Source organism: Epargyreus clarus, unplaced genomic scaffold, assembly GCF_041222505.1.
Source record: "Epargyreus clarus isolate Ecla_fem2 unplaced genomic scaffold, WU_Ecla_fem_2.2 ptg000029l, whole genome shotgun sequence".
In the NCBI taxonomy this organism is placed as follows: domain Eukaryota; kingdom Metazoa; phylum Arthropoda; class Insecta; order Lepidoptera; family Hesperiidae; genus Epargyreus; species Epargyreus clarus.
Window position 1 is genome coordinate 5252286 of NW_027332235.1, and position 19219 is coordinate 5271504.

General features: G+C 35.5%; 1 protein-coding gene and 1 non-coding gene across 2 annotated transcripts in view; both read left to right on the forward strand.

Moving 5' to 3' along the window:
• LOC140754214 (uncharacterized) overlaps positions 1–19219 on the forward strand; it is a 152781-nt gene that overhangs the window by 7139 nt on the left and 126423 nt on the right. Inside the window, exons 2-7 of the mRNA XM_073089160.1 lie at positions 10439–10516; positions 10808–10964; positions 11606–11751; positions 14307–14432; positions 17512–17738; positions 18314–18410. Coding sequence (XP_072945261.1) covers positions 10439–10516; positions 10808–10964; positions 11606–11751; positions 14307–14432; positions 17512–17738; positions 18314–18410 — 831 coding nt within the window. The remainder of the gene's footprint in view (positions 1–10438; positions 10517–10807; positions 10965–11605; positions 11752–14306; positions 14433–17511; positions 17739–18313; positions 18411–19219) is intronic.
• Positions 10121–10202, forward strand: TRNAS-AGA (transfer RNA serine (anticodon AGA)). Its single transcript has one exon. It is a non-coding gene; the product is annotated as a tRNA-Ser (tRNA).

Genomic DNA, 19219 nt, shown 5'->3' on the forward strand with positions numbered 1-19219 from the left:
TCTGCGTATAACGTTCATCGTGAATAAGGCACGAACTCTATCTAGGGTTTATGGGTTAAGCACTAGCTTCCCGTAAGTTAATTGCGGATGCCTCTTTCCCACCAACGTAGACATGATTTTAGGAACGACACTATTATACTAATTTTAACACGCCGCAAGTGGATAGCTTTTTTTGTAATAATATGGGAATAGCAGACGACCATGCTGTCCACCTGATGGTAAGTGGCTACTGCCGCCCATGGACATCTGTACTCCAGATAGGATTAGATATTCCTACCTCAGGTCGACTGCAAATGCGCCGCTACCCCTGAGGACTAAGCTTGAACGCCTCAGAAAAGTATGTCCCTTACCACACCCTTCAAACCAGCACATAGCAGCGTTTAACATAGTTGTATCAAATTCATCCTTTCAAGGGATCCGAGGTTCGCATACCAGGCACTCCTCGTTAAACGAAGTTAAATGCGTATTAGAAAAGAATTGTAATTTTTTTTTATGTTTTAACGATGGTTGAAAACATCGTCAGAATTTATGCGGGCAGGATGTAAAGTTCTGAAAGGTGTGAGAAGTTTTTCAATCCGCACTTGGCCAGCTTGATGAACTACCGTCTCAAACCTTTTCAAGTTAAGAGAAGACCCGTGCTCAGTTTTGGTACGGCTTGACATTTACTATAGTAGGTACTTGGTTAAAAACTCGTTATAACACAGAAGCAATATGGAAAGATGGGCGTCAGGCGCGAAACATCACCCTAATCTTAGTTACAATCTTTGCCTAGAAGCGTTTTTGAAATTATCCTTCTTTTGGCTTGTTGGGGATAATGATCTGGAATAACATGTTGCAGAAATGTTGAGAGCCAGTTTCGGAAGTCCTTTAATGGATCTACGCTACTGAATTTAGCACTTAAATATGACCTAATGTATAAATAAAAAAAATCAATGTTTATTACGTTTTTTTTTGGAAAATTATATTAAAATTAAAGAGTGTTTGAAAATTATGAATCACGTACCAAAACGTATGTTGTATTATGTGGTTGTATAATATAATAAATGATGTATGATTCTTGAATAAATGCGCAAATGACAGCGCCATTTTAGACTTGAAAACACGCCATCTTGTGACATCTTCACATTTGTATTTTCATGCATGTCATCATCAACCACAGGTTACTCATTACCGAAATCTTTACGAGCATTTTGTTTAAAGACAAATTCATAAGTTATTGTTGAGATTTTCCTCATGTGCTAATTTACGCGTGCAAAGTTATTTAGTCTTCAGAAGTACGTGGTTTACGTTTAATCAGTCGAGATGATTAGTCATAACATTCATAATCGTTCAGAAGTGTGAGTGTATTATGATGACTTAGCATAAAGTACCTAACATAAGAGGAAAGTAAATACTAAGCTTAATTATTAGATTTTTATGGAATTTGGTAGCTAACGAGTATGTACTTCAGAATAGCAAATGGTTATGGCTGCTCATGGACGTTGGTAATCTATTCCAATAGCATTGAAATCTTACTGGCAGTCCCGAGGCCTAAGTTGGAATACCATGTGACAACCTTCAAATTAGCAGTGGGAAATTTTGCTTAACACTGCTGTTGCATGCACTACTGCCACAATTATAGCTGCTTTAATAAAACTTACTCTTAGGTGTTTTGGTTTCGTTTGTAGTTAAGTACAACTTAGTTTGTAAAAGGTGATAGAAGCCTCTGCGTCGATTGCGGAGGTACCGTCGCCACACTTTTATCAGCCTAATGATAGTAGTGTTCTGCGGTGCTGTGTTTTGGTTTGAAGGGTGTGGTAAAGGAGACATATTCCCCAGGGGTGTGCATTTGTAAGCTCGAGTACCTTATATTTGATTACAGATGTCCATGAGCGGCAGTAGTCACGTACCATTAATATTATAAAGAAAAGAAGATAGTAGCATAGTCCAACATAATCCATGTTAGTCGTCAAAAATACTAAGGCAAGTAAGTTCATGTTATATCCTTAAATAGAGACAGAAAGTAAATTTTGAACAGAATGGGTTCTTAGAATATTATCCGTTACGACACATTACGGTAATGAGAATCGGGGAGTGTCTGGGAACATTCGAAGCATAATATTCTGATAACAATGACGGATAGCTGTCTGTTTAGTGGGAACTTGAAACAATTAGCAATTTGTATTCGACGCGAGTATGTCGCTTGACTGACTGATATCTTTAGGTTAATCTTTATGGACATAGCTTAATTCATGTTACTTGGTGATATTCTGTACGTTTTTAAATTCATCATCACAGTCCTACTGCTGGGTACGGGTAGGATATTCAGAATAAGCAGGATAATTACTTAAGGACTAGGGATGAATTTATACTAATATTATAAAGAGGAAAACTTTGTTTGTTTGTTTGGTTGTAATGAATAGGCTCAGAAACTACTGGACCGATTTTAAAAATTCTTTCACCGTTCGAAAGCTACATTATCCACGAGTAATATAGGCTATATTTTATTTTATTTTGAAGGTGGTAGAACCCTTTGTGGTTCGACTCCGGTGGCACCACCGCCACACCTATTTCTACCTAATAACAGCAGTGTTAGGTGCTGCTGTGTTCCGGTTTGAAGGGTGTGGTAAGGAAGACAGACTTTTCCGAGGCGTTCCAGCTTAGTCCTCAGGTGTAGCAGCGCATCTGTGGCTGACCTTAGGTAGGAATATCTATTCCTATCTGGGGTTGATTACAGATGTCCATGGGCGGCAGTAGCCACTTACCATCAGGTGGACTGCATGCTCGTAATTTATAACACGCACAAGACTGAAGGTCTGTGCATCAGAGGTCTTCGCCGGCTTTGAACCTCGGATCCCTCGATTGAGTGGTCGTTTTTTAACTACTAAGCTATGATTTAAGATTGTTCACACTTATATGAGGTGACCGGGCGCTCGCTATTAATAATCATTTCGTACAATTTTTGCCTACCCAAGGTCGAAATTTGACAATTCAGTAGGAAAAGCATTTGGTAGATTGATTATTAATCATGGACTAAGCTGTTTATCCGATAACATCTTCATCGCATTCGAGTAAACCATAGAGAGAAGTAACAAGATCAAGTATGTTAAGACATTTTTAACCACCTTTTCGAAGGTACCTACAGTTTATTCTCTAGAAGATAGATTCACTTTATATCTAAAAGTCTACGTTCCTGTAACTTCTACGCTGGTTACCCTACGGATTTTATTATTCATTTTTCCTTATTTGCAAAACTGCTTCTTATTTTTTGTTTTATTTTTATACCCTTATAAAATATGCAGTATTATGAATATCATGAGTCATTTACTATCTGAATTGTCCGTGACGAAATCATTGGAGCCGCCCATAAGTGGCATGTGGTTGTTGTCAATCATAACATGGTCAGGTAACTTAGTACTATGCGGTTTCAAACAAAGAGACATAAAGTCTAGAAAGTATTCCGACGTTGCATTGCAAAGGTATGCATGCGAAGGTTAAAAGAAAAGTAAAAAGACATCAACATAAATTACTAGTGGGCTGCGAAGGGCTACGAAAAAAGTAAAAGATTACACAAAATTGCTCACCAATGAGTTTCTGATGATATGAATATGATATTCTTGCAAGTCACCATTCGTCCTTAAAGTTGAGGTTTTTTTTTAAGTGGAACCAGTTTTGGAATACGCTCTCATGCAGATAATGAATTGTTTAATGGGAAGTATGGAAGTATTATGCCATTTAGCAACGCATGAAGTCTATCGTTAACTGGTCATAGTAGTTCATGGACATTTTTCACCATAATTTTCCTATTTTAAACCGAGGACAAGAGCGTTACAGAAGTCATTATGTTTTGTAACTATTGTCGATTATTTACGGCCGTTATTAGTTACCGATCTATCCAATGTTTTGCCTTCCAAAGATCAATATTATTCTGAATACTAAAAATTGTGAAATTTCGATATTTGACAGGCACCATATGGATACATTGAGTATGAATATCGTGTGTATGTCGATAAAGATCAAGATCAAGAGATTTTATAACTTCTGCGAGAAATTCTGAGCTATTTTGAACGCTCGTCCTACTTTATAATGGGTCTGTCGCCGGCCGTCGCTCGCAAGTTAAACAATTCCCATTTAGTTGCCGACATTCCAATCAATTTCCGACAAAACATTCTCGGGTTAAGTTTCTTAGTTATTACCTAACTGGAACTGGTTTCGCTGTGCTTATCGATTTGAACCTCATTGCTCCGTCGTACTAGTTTGCATGCTAATGTATTCGGAATGAATTGATATATTGAAAATTACAATTTGACCCCTCATTTAATAATATTCTTAGTGCTACATCGCATGTGTTGCATCTATTGGTGGCTTTTGCTAGAAACTCGTTTGTTAAATGCTAAGGGGGACTGCAAGGAATTCACGATTCGAGAATAAATTGTTATTATATTAGTCGTTTTGTTGTCTTTAAAGGCCAAAAGCTTAGCCACCGTTTTGTTAGTATTCGTGTAAATTGGCGATGATAGTCGGTTGTTGCCAGCTTGTTTCGAAGTGTGGAAAATAATGAAAAGTTCAACGCATTTTAAAATAGTTAATATTTTTGGGGAAAAGCCGCATAAAATTATAATAGACGTTGTACGAAAGTTTGCCATCTAATTGGACCCGTAGCTCTAAAATCCCAATAACAGTTACTCGCAAAAAATACCGCAATAAAAAGTTTAAACTGAGGCAACCTGTTGCCTATGATTCATCCCGCGGTCGCTCGGTTAGTCACAACCGGCCGTTGGGACGCTCGGTTCGCTTTCTTGTAAATATTTTTGAACCAATATTTGACCAGAGATCGAGATAGTAAGTCCTAATCGCTTTTTGACGGGCTTCAGTCGAAACCGGATGAAAACATGTAGTAATTTGTTCTCAAGTTCGTCGTATCGCTAGTGATAACGGTTTGTGGTTGTGTGTAACATGAAGTTTAGGATCCCCTACTTCGGAAATGAAAATAACATGTTCAATAGGCTGAAAAGGAGATTCAGGTATTTCATTGTTTTCGTGTCTATTTACCGTGCCATCAATTATTTTTTCCTCAAAGTCATGAGTGTTGTCGTTTAATGAATCTATTGTGTTTGCATTGGATTCAATAGTTGTTTGACTTTCCACTTCGTGGAATGTACTTGCGTTAATAACATTTGTTCCGCTCTTAATCAATTTTGTTTTCCTTTTACCATCACTTTCTAAATTAATCTGTTAATAGCAAAATGTTTATGAAAGTATTCGTCATTATTAGGTTTTGATAATTAATTATAGTGAAATTGCTTACAATAACCCTCGTAAGTTAGTGAATCAACATCAAATAGTGTATTCAATGAACCTCCATTGATGAACTTTACAATAACATAGTGGACGTGATATTTAATACGATCTGATTCTAGGTTTGCAGTTGAATCGCTAGTAACATCGCCCTGTCGAGTTCATTGTTTACGGACAGACCGATTGTTTGTTCAATTATTACCGGCTATTTGCCTAACAGGCACTGGTGGCTTGACCACACTAATAATAGGTCGATTTATTATTAACCTTTATTTATTTAAATAGACTTCAATTAGTCGGTTTCCCTGATACTACAAGACATGCATTATAGTTAGTTCCTCAAAAAAAAAAATATAAATATAAACTCTTGTTATATTTATTTCCGGGACTTTGATATTAAAGATCGGTTTAGCTAATCTCAAATAAGTTGTTAAGGATAATTATAACGAATGTGTCATGGGGAATATGTCCATAGTCCATTATATTATTAATTTAATTAAAAATTAAACATAATACATAAATGTATAGATAGAACCTGCAAAAAGATAAAGGTTTCCTGCATAGCAACCATGACTCATTTGATACCACATTTATTTAATAAGGTATCGCGAAAGGTATTACCGTTACATAAATAGCCGCTAAATAATGAACTGCAACATGTGCTGTGATATAGGGCATTATGTAGTTAGAAGTAGATCATCCCGCACGTTATTATATTATACGTTATTAAAAAAAAAAAACAACAACAAGTGTTATTTAATAGTGGAATAAAATAAGACTAACTTGACTATTAAGAGACGAAACGAATAAAAAAGGAGACGAATCAATGGCAGTTCTAAAATCTCGATGAAAATATACGCCTGCGGATGGATTTTCTGCATTGAATGCATGGATTTTCAGAACAAAACTAAATGAAACGTGACTTTATAGACGTGACTTTACTCTTTGTTGTGTTACGTTATTTAAGCAAAATAAATAAACTGTGATGGCTGAGACTGTGGTAGCTTGTGACAAATAAACAAAATCTTTATCAAAGAGTGAAGTGTAATATGAAATAATAAAGACACTAATTTGTTTATACACTTGTGCCATTTCCTTGGTCCACTTTACATATCTTATCTAATCATATCTTTGGTTGGATTCATTACACTCATTACGTCCACCTAGTGTAGTACCATTTGGAGTTACCGTTGTCATTTTGTTGTGTGTGTGGTTATTGTTACACAAACCGGCTATAATGAATGGGTTTTGTGTGAGACACCATCTCACTACGCCCTTTTCATTAGTCATGGCTGAACTTCCGTCAAGGAACCTATGGTGTTTTTGTTAAAACAGTGACCGTTTATATTATTCTTGCCATTATTGTTTAGAGGAAAATCTTTAGTTGTGAACATGAGTAATGTTGAAAAGACATCTTGTTGTTATAAACCAAAGTTTGCTTTTACGTCTGATACTAAATTATACGCAAGGAGAAAATGGATGAAGACCAAGAAATTGATTTCGAGTGTGTTTGACTATGATACGTGAGTAAATTAATTTGTATCATTTGTTGTCTTCGCACCATGTTTAATACTCCTATTTTCTGTTCTACGACACTTATAATGTACGTCAATACTGTTTGGAAAATCTTGTATCGATGTCCTTCTTTGAATCATTTCTATTTTCGCTTTCAAATAAGGATTCTTATCAGATTAGTTGGATGATTCACTTTTTGTCACTTAAAGTTTAGGTAGAAGTAGAATTGTCGTGGTTCAGTGCTATAGCACTACAGTTACGTTATCTCGGCTTTATAAAATTAGCGTAGCACTGCTCTTTACTGGTTAGTTGGGGATTATCGGTTCAGGGTTATAACCTTTGTTATCAATTTTATGTGGAATTCATGACCTATTTGGATTTGTTGTCAGGTGTCTATGGGTTGTAATTACTACGTAACATCATTCTGATGAAATGTAATTTTGCTTCTCGTTTATAATGGTTGAGTGCCTCATGATACAAAAGTAAATTTGACTGTGTACTTAGATTAATTTAACCGAATCGGGTTTGGTTTATATAGACGCATTCCCATGATTGTCCCATCCCATCAACCAAAACGTCTCTGAATAATCATTATAATATAACAACATATTAATTAATCTTACACTTAAAAACATCCATTTATTTTAAGTGAACGGAAAGAATAAAATAGTAAATTTTGTTTCTGTCCATACCAATAAAGCTTCATACACTTCACTTTTTAATAATTCTAACATTTTGAATGGGAAATCCCATCATACGAGATTGCTCATTTGCATACTTACTTTTATGGATATGTCGGTTACTAAAGTTCGAACTTTCAAGTTTGTGTTTTTATTTACCACTGTGACTAAGCAAAGGTAATTATAAATTCCTTGGCCTTGCGATCTCATTCATATTCATGTTTTATGTAACATACGGGTTTTTTATTATTTTATTTACAAGATTCATATGAAGAAGCAAGTTCTGCATTTAGTTTTTTATTTAGATTTTTACTTAAATTCGATCGGTAAAAATAAAATTTGGAAGGTCAAAGGACATGGTATTCACCTTATGTTGAGTGATACTTTAAATTGCAATTTTAATACAAATTCAATCCTTATTTAAATCCTTTCTTAATAAAACCGTTAGGGGTTTTATTTTGTGAGGAGGCCCGTGCCCACCTGCGGAACTTTTGCGAGTTGACAATGACGATACCTACGATCTACTGGAAGAAATTTAATTTCATAAAAATATATAATGAAGAAAAGGTAATAACTAAATATTATTTTACTATACGAAAGTTACGCCATGGACGTCGTTGTTTACACAAAAACTTAACATAACCACAATATTATTTTTATTTTAAACCGTCGGTGCGTGATACATAGAATGTTGTTTATTATGAACGGTGAATGAGTCAGTCGTTAATATCGGTCAGGAGTTATGTGACTGTAAAGTAGAATTACCGACAAGAGTCCTACATAATATAATACGTGCCTTTCTACCGTTATTTCAGATTTTATGCTACAAAATTAAAATAGATCTTAAATAACAGATTATAAAGCAGATTTGAAATATCTCGCGCATTAAACAATAGTAGGATATAATTCGGTGTTGACACAACTGAATTTTGGACTATACTAAGCTAAGAGGGACTATAGTGAACTGTAACTGTGGCTAATAAAGGTGATTTTACATTCGATGGTTCTCTCGGTGGAGTTGCATTGTTTCAAACAGTTCAGTGACCCACCGCGTACAGTGTGTACGGTGTCAAGGCCGGATTCATGATACTTTTTATTAATTAGTCATCTCAGAATCTGCAGTAGTTAACGTGAGTTAACCACTTTGATTTGGTTGTTCAAGGCTAGCGTATCAACTTTCTAGCAGTTATTGCATGCTAAGTCTTTATAAAATAGAGTATAGTATCTAATTACTAGCTGACCCGCTAAACGTTGTGTTGCCATATGAATAAAAAAATGTTAAGGGTGACGAACCCTTATCACTTAGGGGTATGAAAAATAGATAGTAGCCGATTCTCAGACCTTCCGAATATGTATATAAAATTTGGTGAAAATCGGTAAAGCCGTTTCGGAGTACGGTAACTAACATTGTGACACGAGAATTTTATATATAAGATAATATATCTGTTTTTGTTGGTACTTTAATTTTGTAAGATAGTCGGCTTAGTAAGTTAAATGACTAAGTTATTATTTATACTTAATATATAAACGGCAGGATTTCAAAGATTTATTCATCATCATATACCTATATACATACAAGCAAACTTAATATCGTAAACAGCTGCTATAGTTATAAAACTGTGTTGCAGCTATTTACGCCCACCTTCGGACACAGCAGAAGTACATATATACTAGTAAAACATTTGATTTTCACAAACACGTGATTTATACAATTCAATAGCTATATAATCGTTACTGAACAGAGATTAATAAATGTATAATATTGATTTTAAAAGGAATAATTCACCACTGAAACATTACATATACATTGTGGCGAATAGACAAAAGCTATATTATTATACGAGGACTTTATATTATAAAGTACCCAATCGTGACGTTTGCCTTGAGTGATAAAGATGTCTTATTGGGAATTACCGCTGACGGGATACCCTCTTACTAACTTACTTTCTATTGGACGCCATGGTAAAACCCAGAATGGGTTAAAAAGAAAATAGATTTCAAAAATTAAGGAAAAGACTGAAATGTTTAGACTATATACTCATGTGTTTACTGAATATTTTTCGGTTTCTTTATATTCAATAATAATGTACTTACTTATAATTATTAATCATTTGTTACTTTGGTGTCCTATGATGACTGAATGTTTTTTGATATTTCCTATCTATTTGGTAAAACCCATGAGTGGGCTTTTATGTTACTTACTTGAGTGTCTTTATAATAATTATCGTAATAATACTGATGGATTAGTAATACGCATTATAGTACACTACAGTTATATAATATTGTAAGCATAGATATACTACTAATTAAGACGTCTTTATTAGTAGTATATCTATGATTGTAAGCTTATTTTCAGTAACATTCTATGTTGACATAAGCGTTCGCAGAAATGACTTTCAGTCTTTAAAAAATACTGTGAAATATTTATTTTTCATATAAAATTAACTTCTTCTCCAAAATGGTCACCATTCCACTGAGTTTTTAGAAATGTACGAACTATGTTAATTCATTTCTTTATACTCACAGATTATTGAAGATAATGATTGTGTTGTTGTTATCTCCACTCTTCGCTAATATAATAATAATTACAATGTCATAGAACGACTGACGATAAGAACGATATATTATTTTATGTCAGCCATCAACAAGCAGTCGTGGCCGAGCGGTTAAGGCGTCTGACTAGAAATCAGATTCCCTCTGGGAGCGTAGGTTCGAATCCTACCGACTGCGAATATTTTTTTGTATGTTTTTTGCAAATTTTATTTGTTAATTTACATTAATAAAATTAATATTAAAATTTTTAATGTAGATTTTTTTTGTTATTTTGATCCACATTTTTTTTTTCTTTTTCACCGATTTAAAAAAAAAGAGGTGGTTATCAATTCGGCCGGTATTTTTTTATGTATGTACACGAATTACTCCGCCGTTAGTGGACCGATTTTAATATTTCTTTTTTATTGTTTTAGCTTAAGAAGATGTGGTGTCAATGTTCAAGACGACAACGGGTACACAGCTCTTCATCATGCCTGCGTGAGAGGACACAAGTATGAAAAAATATTTAGTTTTTTTTTAATTAATGGCTATAAATATGACATTGAAGTCAATTTACCTTTTCTTATAGGTCATTTTATAGTCAATTTATAACATTAAAATGAAGTTTATAAAGGTTTGCTATATCATGAAAAATAGTTATTATTTTACAACTAAATTTATTTTTGGAGAAACATTTCTGGCTCAACATACGAGTAAATAAATATGACGTCATCACAATGAGGTTCCTAAAGTTAATTATTTCATTGGTAGGATATCAGTTAACATAAGTTCCTCTATCGCAGGGAGATAGTGCAGCTTTTGCTGTCGGTAAACGCGTCGCCATGTGTCGTGGACAAGAAGGGCGCCACGCCGCTCCATCTAGCGGCGTGGCAGGGCGACTCCGACGTGGTCGGGATGCTCCTGGCCCACAACAATCCTCCCGTCAATATCGATCAACAAGTAAGTTACAACAACATTAAATATCTGTAAATGAGTATCAATAAGTGCGTCGCTGTGTGTGGTGGACAAGATGGGCGCTACGCCGCTCTATCTAGCGGCGTGGCAGGGAGACTCCGACGTGATCGGGATGGTCTTGACCCACAACAATCCTCCCGTCAATATCGATCAAGGAGTGAGTAAAGCAACAGCACAACATTTTAGATATTTACCTGTACACCTAATAGGTAATTATTTGAAGGCATTATTTTGAAGATTAATGGAGATCTTGATTAGATCTGAGTAGTTATATTGATATTTATAAATTTTACATATAAAAATGCATTTAAAACGACCACGTGTTTCAACTGATGGTAGGTGGCCACAGTCACTTATGGATATATTTAGTCAACCCTAGATACTTTTGGAATTTCACCTAAATTCGGCTGCAGTTGCTATTTCGTCTCTGATGATAAAGGAATATCTTTTGTGTGTGTGGATCACTTACTTTTTAAACTAGAACACAACATCATAATTAGAGAGCGGCGGTGTCTCCGGTAACGAACCACGAAGGATTGCTCTAAATTTTTAAACATAATTTTAACATGAATTATTTATTTTATCCCAGATAAAGTCATAATTAAGCACTATCAATTTTGTACCAGACGGTGAACCAAGAAACGGCACTCCTCATAGCGGCACAGTTCGGATACGTGTGTGTGGTCGCTCAGCTGATAGCGCGCGGCGCTGACGTCACGATACAGAACATCAACCAGGAGACCGCGTTGGACCTCGCAGCGCAGTACGGCAGGTAATTAACTAACCTTTTATTCTATAATAAAGTACTGAGTTAGACTGCAGTGAACGCCTAGTCGTTGTAAAATCGGTCTCTAAATTGGAGGCCGATTCGATTCCCAGGCAAGCACTTCAGATTTTTCAAAGTTATGTGCGTGTTAGGAATTAATTAGGTACTGCAAGGTAGTGCAGTCTACTAATACGCACTTGGCCAGCGCGGTGTCTACGGCGTAATCGTTATCATTCTGAGAAGACCTTTGCCTTGCAGTGGGACAGTAATGGGGTTGACGACGAGGTGGACTGCATGTCTACCTGATGTTAGGTGGCTACTGCAGGCCTTATATATCTGTTATCAACTGAGACGGACGGACAGACAGCAAAGGCGTAGTAATAGGGTTCGGTTTTTACACTTTGGGTACGGAATCCTAAAAAGCAAGTCATCCAATTGCTTCTCCTTGCACAATATCTAGGGTATTTCAACTTCGTCTGTGAATAAACTTCGTTATGCATGAGACTTAAGTTGTCTATCCTGCGGTCATGCGGTAAATCATAACTTGATAACTGCGCGACTTGCTGAAGTTTCAACTTGAAACTTTGGTAAGGCTGGGTAATTTGGCAGATCTGAACTTATTAGACGCCAAGTTTTAGAAACAAACACTTAAAAATAAGAAGTCTGAATGCCCGGCTCCGTTTGGGTTTGTCAATGACTACAGATTTTGAGACTGTTTCGTGAAGATGAAGGGTAGAGATTTTAAAGATATGATTTGTACATTTACATTAAAAAATTGTCCAAAAGGGTGCTGTAGTAGGTATTACGTTAATTTATATTGACGTATAAAAAAGAATTATATGTATATTGCATGTTTTGATGTTGTACTTTCTTTACGAGAATATGGTGCATTCTTTAAATATTTTCTAAATATTTTTGTAGACGTGCAGATAATTGAACTAAATTGATTGCGTATCCAAAACAATTTCCTGATATTACTAACATGAAGCCACACTCTTTTGGTCCCGTGATGCGCTTAGCCTAAATAATTTGCGAGCTGAGTCCCAAGCGATAGTTTTAAAAATAACTTACTATATTAAAATGTTATTTTAGTTATCGTGTGAATGGAATATATTTTTATGGTTTTGTAAGTGTGTTAGCATAATATTTGATTAACGTCACGTTACTCATTGAAATCCGCTCACGTTTGTTTCTTTTAGCACGTAAAACGTACCTTGTAATGTGTGTCAATAAAGATTGGACTCAAAAATGTTCTATTCAATTTTATTACCATCTTGCTGATTCTCTGTGAGCGGGAAACATAAAATAGTACATTACAATACGAGGACGAAAAATTTTTTTCTGACAAGTGTGAGTTTGCAGGCCGAGCCGCAGGCGAGGACTGCAATCACACGAGTCAGAAAAACATTTTTCGTCCGCGTGTTGTATAAAATTTTATATTACGGGGTCGGAAATGGGGGTTTTGCGCACGCGAAGCGTGCGTAAAACGTCAATTTACGCACGCCGTGATATAAAAAAACATTTCTACGCTCACAGACACACAAAGACAAATACACAAACGCCCACACCCAGAACAGATAACTATATTTAATTCGTATGCCTGTCTATCCGGGGTTTGAAGCCGGAACACTTTGCGCGTCAGACCGGTTTGGTGACCGCTTCGCTACGCGGGTGTTTAAAAGTCCGCCATTTTGGTTTACATTCCTTATTGAATCACTAAACACAGAATTATATTTGTCTTAAAAATGTCTATTTGAACTTTTTGTCTTTTTTATTTTCTGCAAAGTTACCTAAACCTAAAGTAACCTAACCTAATACCTCGTAAAGAAACCTAAGTAACGTGTAGCTACAGAATATAGGACATTGTGCATGAATTCGCATGTTACAATTAATATCGTATTAAAACACTAACATTAACATTATTTTCAAACATTTTGTATGTTTGAATATGTGCAGAATAATAGAATACTATTATAATAAGACGTCACTTTAATCATGTTTTCATAACACGAGTCTTCGAATTAAGATACTAAACGTTTCAAAAGGAATACTTTGGAAGTCCAACAAATTACTTTTGCTCGTGTCATACAGTTTACAGGCTATGAACTTCCACATACGCTTCTAGTTAAGCTCACGTGTTTAACATTTGTAAGGAATACTTTGCAAGTTTGTGTTGAAGGTAATTATAATGTTAGTGTGCTTAGCTGTAGAGCTATGCTACAAATTTCGAAAGGTCTTGGGATTCCTTAGCTTTACATCAGTGATATAAATTTTGGATTTATGCGAAAGCGGTCTAAGAGCCAAATCCCAGGTACATATTATTATGATTTCAATGTTTTTTAAAAGTTAAAAATATACCAACCTAATACCTAAAATAAATAAAGTTGTTTTTTTTAATATACATATACACATACGCAACAAATAAATTGTTTATTAGGTATGGTATCGACGGGAATCGAACGCGGAACCCTTAGCGTGTAAAATGAATTACAGTATTCACCTCATCCACAATGAAAAAACATTATGTACAATGTATTTATATATTTGTTTCTATTTCTTAGATTGGAGACAGTCCTTCATCTTCTACGGATGAGGCCTCTGTTGATCCAGCAGTACAAGCTCCCTTGCAGTCGAGGCCGCATCTTCAGCTCGACACCGTTGCACAGAGCCAGCAAGAATGGACACAAGTGAGTTTTTTTTGCTGTTTATCTTATTGATGTACCTGGTATAGGCCCCGTAAAACTGCTAGTCCGCTGTGAATATAGAAATGAATCGCGTCGCCATAGCAATCTGTATGACTACACCTGCATGCAACAACTTCAGAGCGGACTAGCAGTTTGGCGCGGACTATCACGTTTGGAGCACACACCATCAGACATTTCAAGGAGGTAGAATCCTTTGTGGTCCCATAAGGAGCAGTGTAAAGCACTGCTTAGTTCTAGCTTGAAGTGTGTGGTGACTTATGTGTGGGTGGGTTGGCGTGTTGAGTGGGTTGGTACCTGGCAGGTACTTTTAATTCTATCTGATGGTGGTTGATTCTTCTAGCTCTGTCTTAAGGCAATCAAAGTTGCGTGCCACTTTACTAATACGATGGCCTTATAAGTATGTCAGCCAATATGTCTTCTATCGAAGCACAACTGCTTCATTCAGAAAATAATTTATGTGAAAAAGTTACCCAAAAAGAAAGAAATCTTAGTTTTTTTTTTAATTTTCAAATAACTCTTCTTTGAAGAGTAATCACAATCTTATAATCGTCCCGTAGGTAAGCATATACACGTAGATGCGTTCAATTTCAGCGCGAAAAAGTTGCCTAATAAGAAAGAATATTTCGTTTATTGAAAGAAAACAGTAATTTTGGAATTAATGTCTTCTTTCAAGAATAAACATAATATCATAACCGTCCCCTACGTATAGTCCGCGTAAAACTGCTAGTCCGCTCGGAATATAGAAATGAATTTCATGCTCTGAATCGCGTCGCCATAGAAAATTATATGACTACACCTGCATGCAACAACTTCGGAGCGGACTAGCAGTTTGTCGCGGAATATAAGCATATGCACGTAGGTGCGTTCAATCTCAATATGTCAAGTGGCATGCACGTAACTATTTCGTCGCTGAATATTAATGCATGCTAATGTACTGGTAAAGGCGGTCGCACACATGCGAACATTCGCTTCATATTCATACGCGTCCGTTCGTTATCACGCACCAATGGGTACCGTCTCGAATTTGCGTTACCACCCCAATCGTTGATGGTGAAAATTGTTCGGATGCGCCGTTTTTGTAATATTATTTCGGTTAATTTGTTTGGAAAAATGATAAGTCAATTGTATCCATGTGTGAATGATGAAAATGTTGTGTGAAAATCGTCTTTGTGCTATTTGTGAGTCAAATCCGTTCGTGAAAAGTAAATAAATGTTCTTTCTTAGAATACATTTTATAGGCGTGTAAAATTATCAACTAATTGGGAAAAAATGTTATAAATGAATATAAAAAATAACATAATCTGCTTTGTTTTTATTTACTCTTTCGATTGTGAAAATCCAATGTAAAGCATGTGCAGGGTCAAAAAGAATAAGTTGAATAAGTTTATATTTTTAACAAGGTTGGCTACGTTTTTCAATATTTATTTTAATTATGTTTGTGTATGCTCTGATTGTTTTAGAATTTAGGTATATGCCTAGGCGTCTAGTCGAAATCTAGATTTCATCTTAAAAAACTCTTAGTTTATCCTACGTTAAGTTGATAAGAGAGACTGTAATGCGCAAGAAATATATAGGTACATTTATTTATTACTTCATTACAATACATGTAAAAAAATATTGGATCTTTACACTGCTATTGCTCAACTATTGTTTGTTTCTTATCGCTTATAAACTTACTGGCATAGGTTAAATCCTCTTATCGGTGTTTCACCCACTGGCAAATTACCGATTAAGGTTTATATTTACACATATTTACCTATATATTGATAAGTGATAACTGATAACCGTCAAATGCAAAAAATATTGTTGTTTACGTTACTCACTTATATCTTAGACTGTAATACCTATTTAATTACTTATTATTTTATACTTACCTTGGACAACGTAATTCTTTATCTATGAGTACCTCAAAACATATACATAATAGGTCTTTAAGTCCTAATTATTAATTAAGGCAGTTGTCATCACGTTTCGAAGCACGATCTTGCTCTTTGGGATGTATCTGGTTTCTTTGCAATAAAAAATCATTATTATCCCATTTCTTTGCTGAGTTGAAGTTGAGTGTCTTACTCAATGCCAAACAATCCAACGGTCAGTGTCTAATCTACAAAACATACATAGTTTAGATTATGCAACTTATAATTAAGCATATTTTTCTGTAGAGCGAGCAAAGTATGCCTTGTTTCAGATAGAAAACTTTTTGGTCAATCGTAATCACTTAACATCAGCGAACTGCAAGTCAGTTTTCCCTCAATTTATAACAAAAACAATATTTTTTAACGTAAATACAAATTGCCAATTCTAAAATCAATAAACGAAACAGCTAAACTATATTGTGATATACATTTTTGCATATTCGTGTTCGAAGTTGAAAAAATAGTATGCATCGTCGACCGGATTCGTTAGTGCCATTTGTTCATGAATATGCATTCACGGTATCGAATGTGATCGCTGTAAAATACAATACGCTTGTCAAGGGAAATTGTTTTTCATTTTATTTTTTATATGAACAAGGTAAAATGTGAACTAACATGGAGCTTCGATTTAGTTTTTGGGTATAGCTGCACTAAAATAAAGTCGCGACTTTTGGTTGGGTTCCGATTTTATTTGAGGTTTATTACATATGTCTAGCTTAATTGCATGCAGTCCACTTGAAGCTGACTACTGCCGCCTATGGACATCTGTAATCAACCCCAGATACGAATTACCTAATCGCGGTCGACTACAGATGCGCCGCTACCCCTGAGGACTAAGCTGGAACGCTTTGATAAATGATGTCTTACCACACCCTTCAAACCACAGCACGTCACCGATGAACACTGCCATTGCTAGGTAGAAATAGGTGTAGCGGTGGTGTTGCTTTGAAACTCATATCCGCACTTTAATAAATCCCCTGAAGAACTACAACTTCTGCTTTTGTTGGTCATTATTTTGTATGTTTATTTATGTCTTATTATTTGTCTTGTCTGTAAATTATTTGTTTCTTGTGTTTGGGGCATAAAATCAAATTTATTATTGTGCTTACATGCGTATATGCGTAAAAACACGTTTTTTGCAACAGGGATGTGGTAGGAGCCCTCCTCGCGGCCGGCTTCGACGCCAACATCCTCACATTGGACGGTACTCCCCTCCACGAAGCGGCCTGCTTCGGCAAGGCCTCCGTGGTCCGCTTGCTGTTATCGAAGGGCGCGGATCTCAACACGATCGACGGCAAAGGGAAGACGGTCAAGATGCTCCTCGCAGACTTCCCCAAAGAGGCCACGAGGAACGTCAGACGGGTTATTAAAGGTATGTAGCAGTGTTTATATTGTAGAGAATATTTGAAGGACATTTTACAAACGAAATGAATTATGAACAGCATTTGTTTAAAACTATAATAATGATATACATTTGCATATAGGTATTTTATTGGGAAAACCGAAAATTAATCAAAATTTTGTTTGCTGGCGAAAACTGTTATTTTCAAGTGTTTTGCAAAACAGTGTTCTTGCATATATAAGTATATGCATGTTTTATTTTTTTGGCGTGCCCTATAGCCTAAACGGCTTGATGGATTTAATATATATGGTGTGTCATTGAATTCGCCTAATTTGCGGGAGCAAAAAAGTATATGCTGTCGATTCTTTTTAGTACGAGTAGTTGCTAGTTATTTAGAGAACTTACTGGCACTGCAAAGTAGGCTAAATCAATTACTTAAAATCATACTTACATGTCATCTAAGCTAAGCTAAGCTATTACTACCCTTTAGAAAGTTCATTTAAATTTTTTGTACGTGATCTATTCCTAAATAAATATTTCTAATCACTAAACACCATTTAATTTTTTTACATGCCCCCTATATTAAAACCAAAGTGTTTTTCCAGAATATGAGAGCAAGAGGAATAATTACGAAAGCGAAGATGAGGTCCCACCCTTCCCCGTACAAGACAGCCCCACGGGCTACCCGAACTACCCCGCAGTGTAAGTTACAACACAATAAGATACACTTTTTAATGCGAAAGGAGTCATGTCATTGCAATTGTCAGGAATAACAAAAAATACGTTTAAAAGCATTTGTGGTGTGCTATTTGATACACTAAACGGTTTTTGATGTACGGTTACTAAGATGTGTGATTTACCGGGGTCAATCACACATCTTAGTAATCGAATCCGAAGATGTGTGTTAGATGGTATGGAGACCACCCAAGTCGCAATTAATATATTTTTGGTCATTTATTCACCTAGCTAGATCTATAATAAATAATGTTATTTTAATGTAAAACAAAAAATGAGGTCTTTATAATATGACATTTGCAATGAAATGTTCTTAAAATATTTTTTTTTATAAAGATTGGATGATTTAATTACGATTTCATTCTAAATTTACACATAAATTAGTAGCTACTTACTAACATTGCGTTGTGTGTTCATTGAGTATTCTGTTAGTGTAATATTTAATGAATCGAATAGTAAATTTACATTCTTATTATTTTCAACTTAAGTAAAATTATAGGATACGGAGTATAAACCGAAGTGTGCACCTAATATAAGCGTGGGGAATGCTTTGCTATACAATCGAGGTGTTTGCACCGTTTTGTTCTATTTCTTTTCGCTTTTTAATTTAATAACATTGCATGCGCTGGTATATCTTTATGTTTAAATTCGTGTTAAACGGTGGGTGGAAAGCCTTTGAGATATTAAAACGGCCTCGTATCTCGGATAACTAGACGACTTGCGGTCTCTCTAACCGTCCGTACCAGGGCTGTAAAGGAATCCCCGCCCTGTAATTA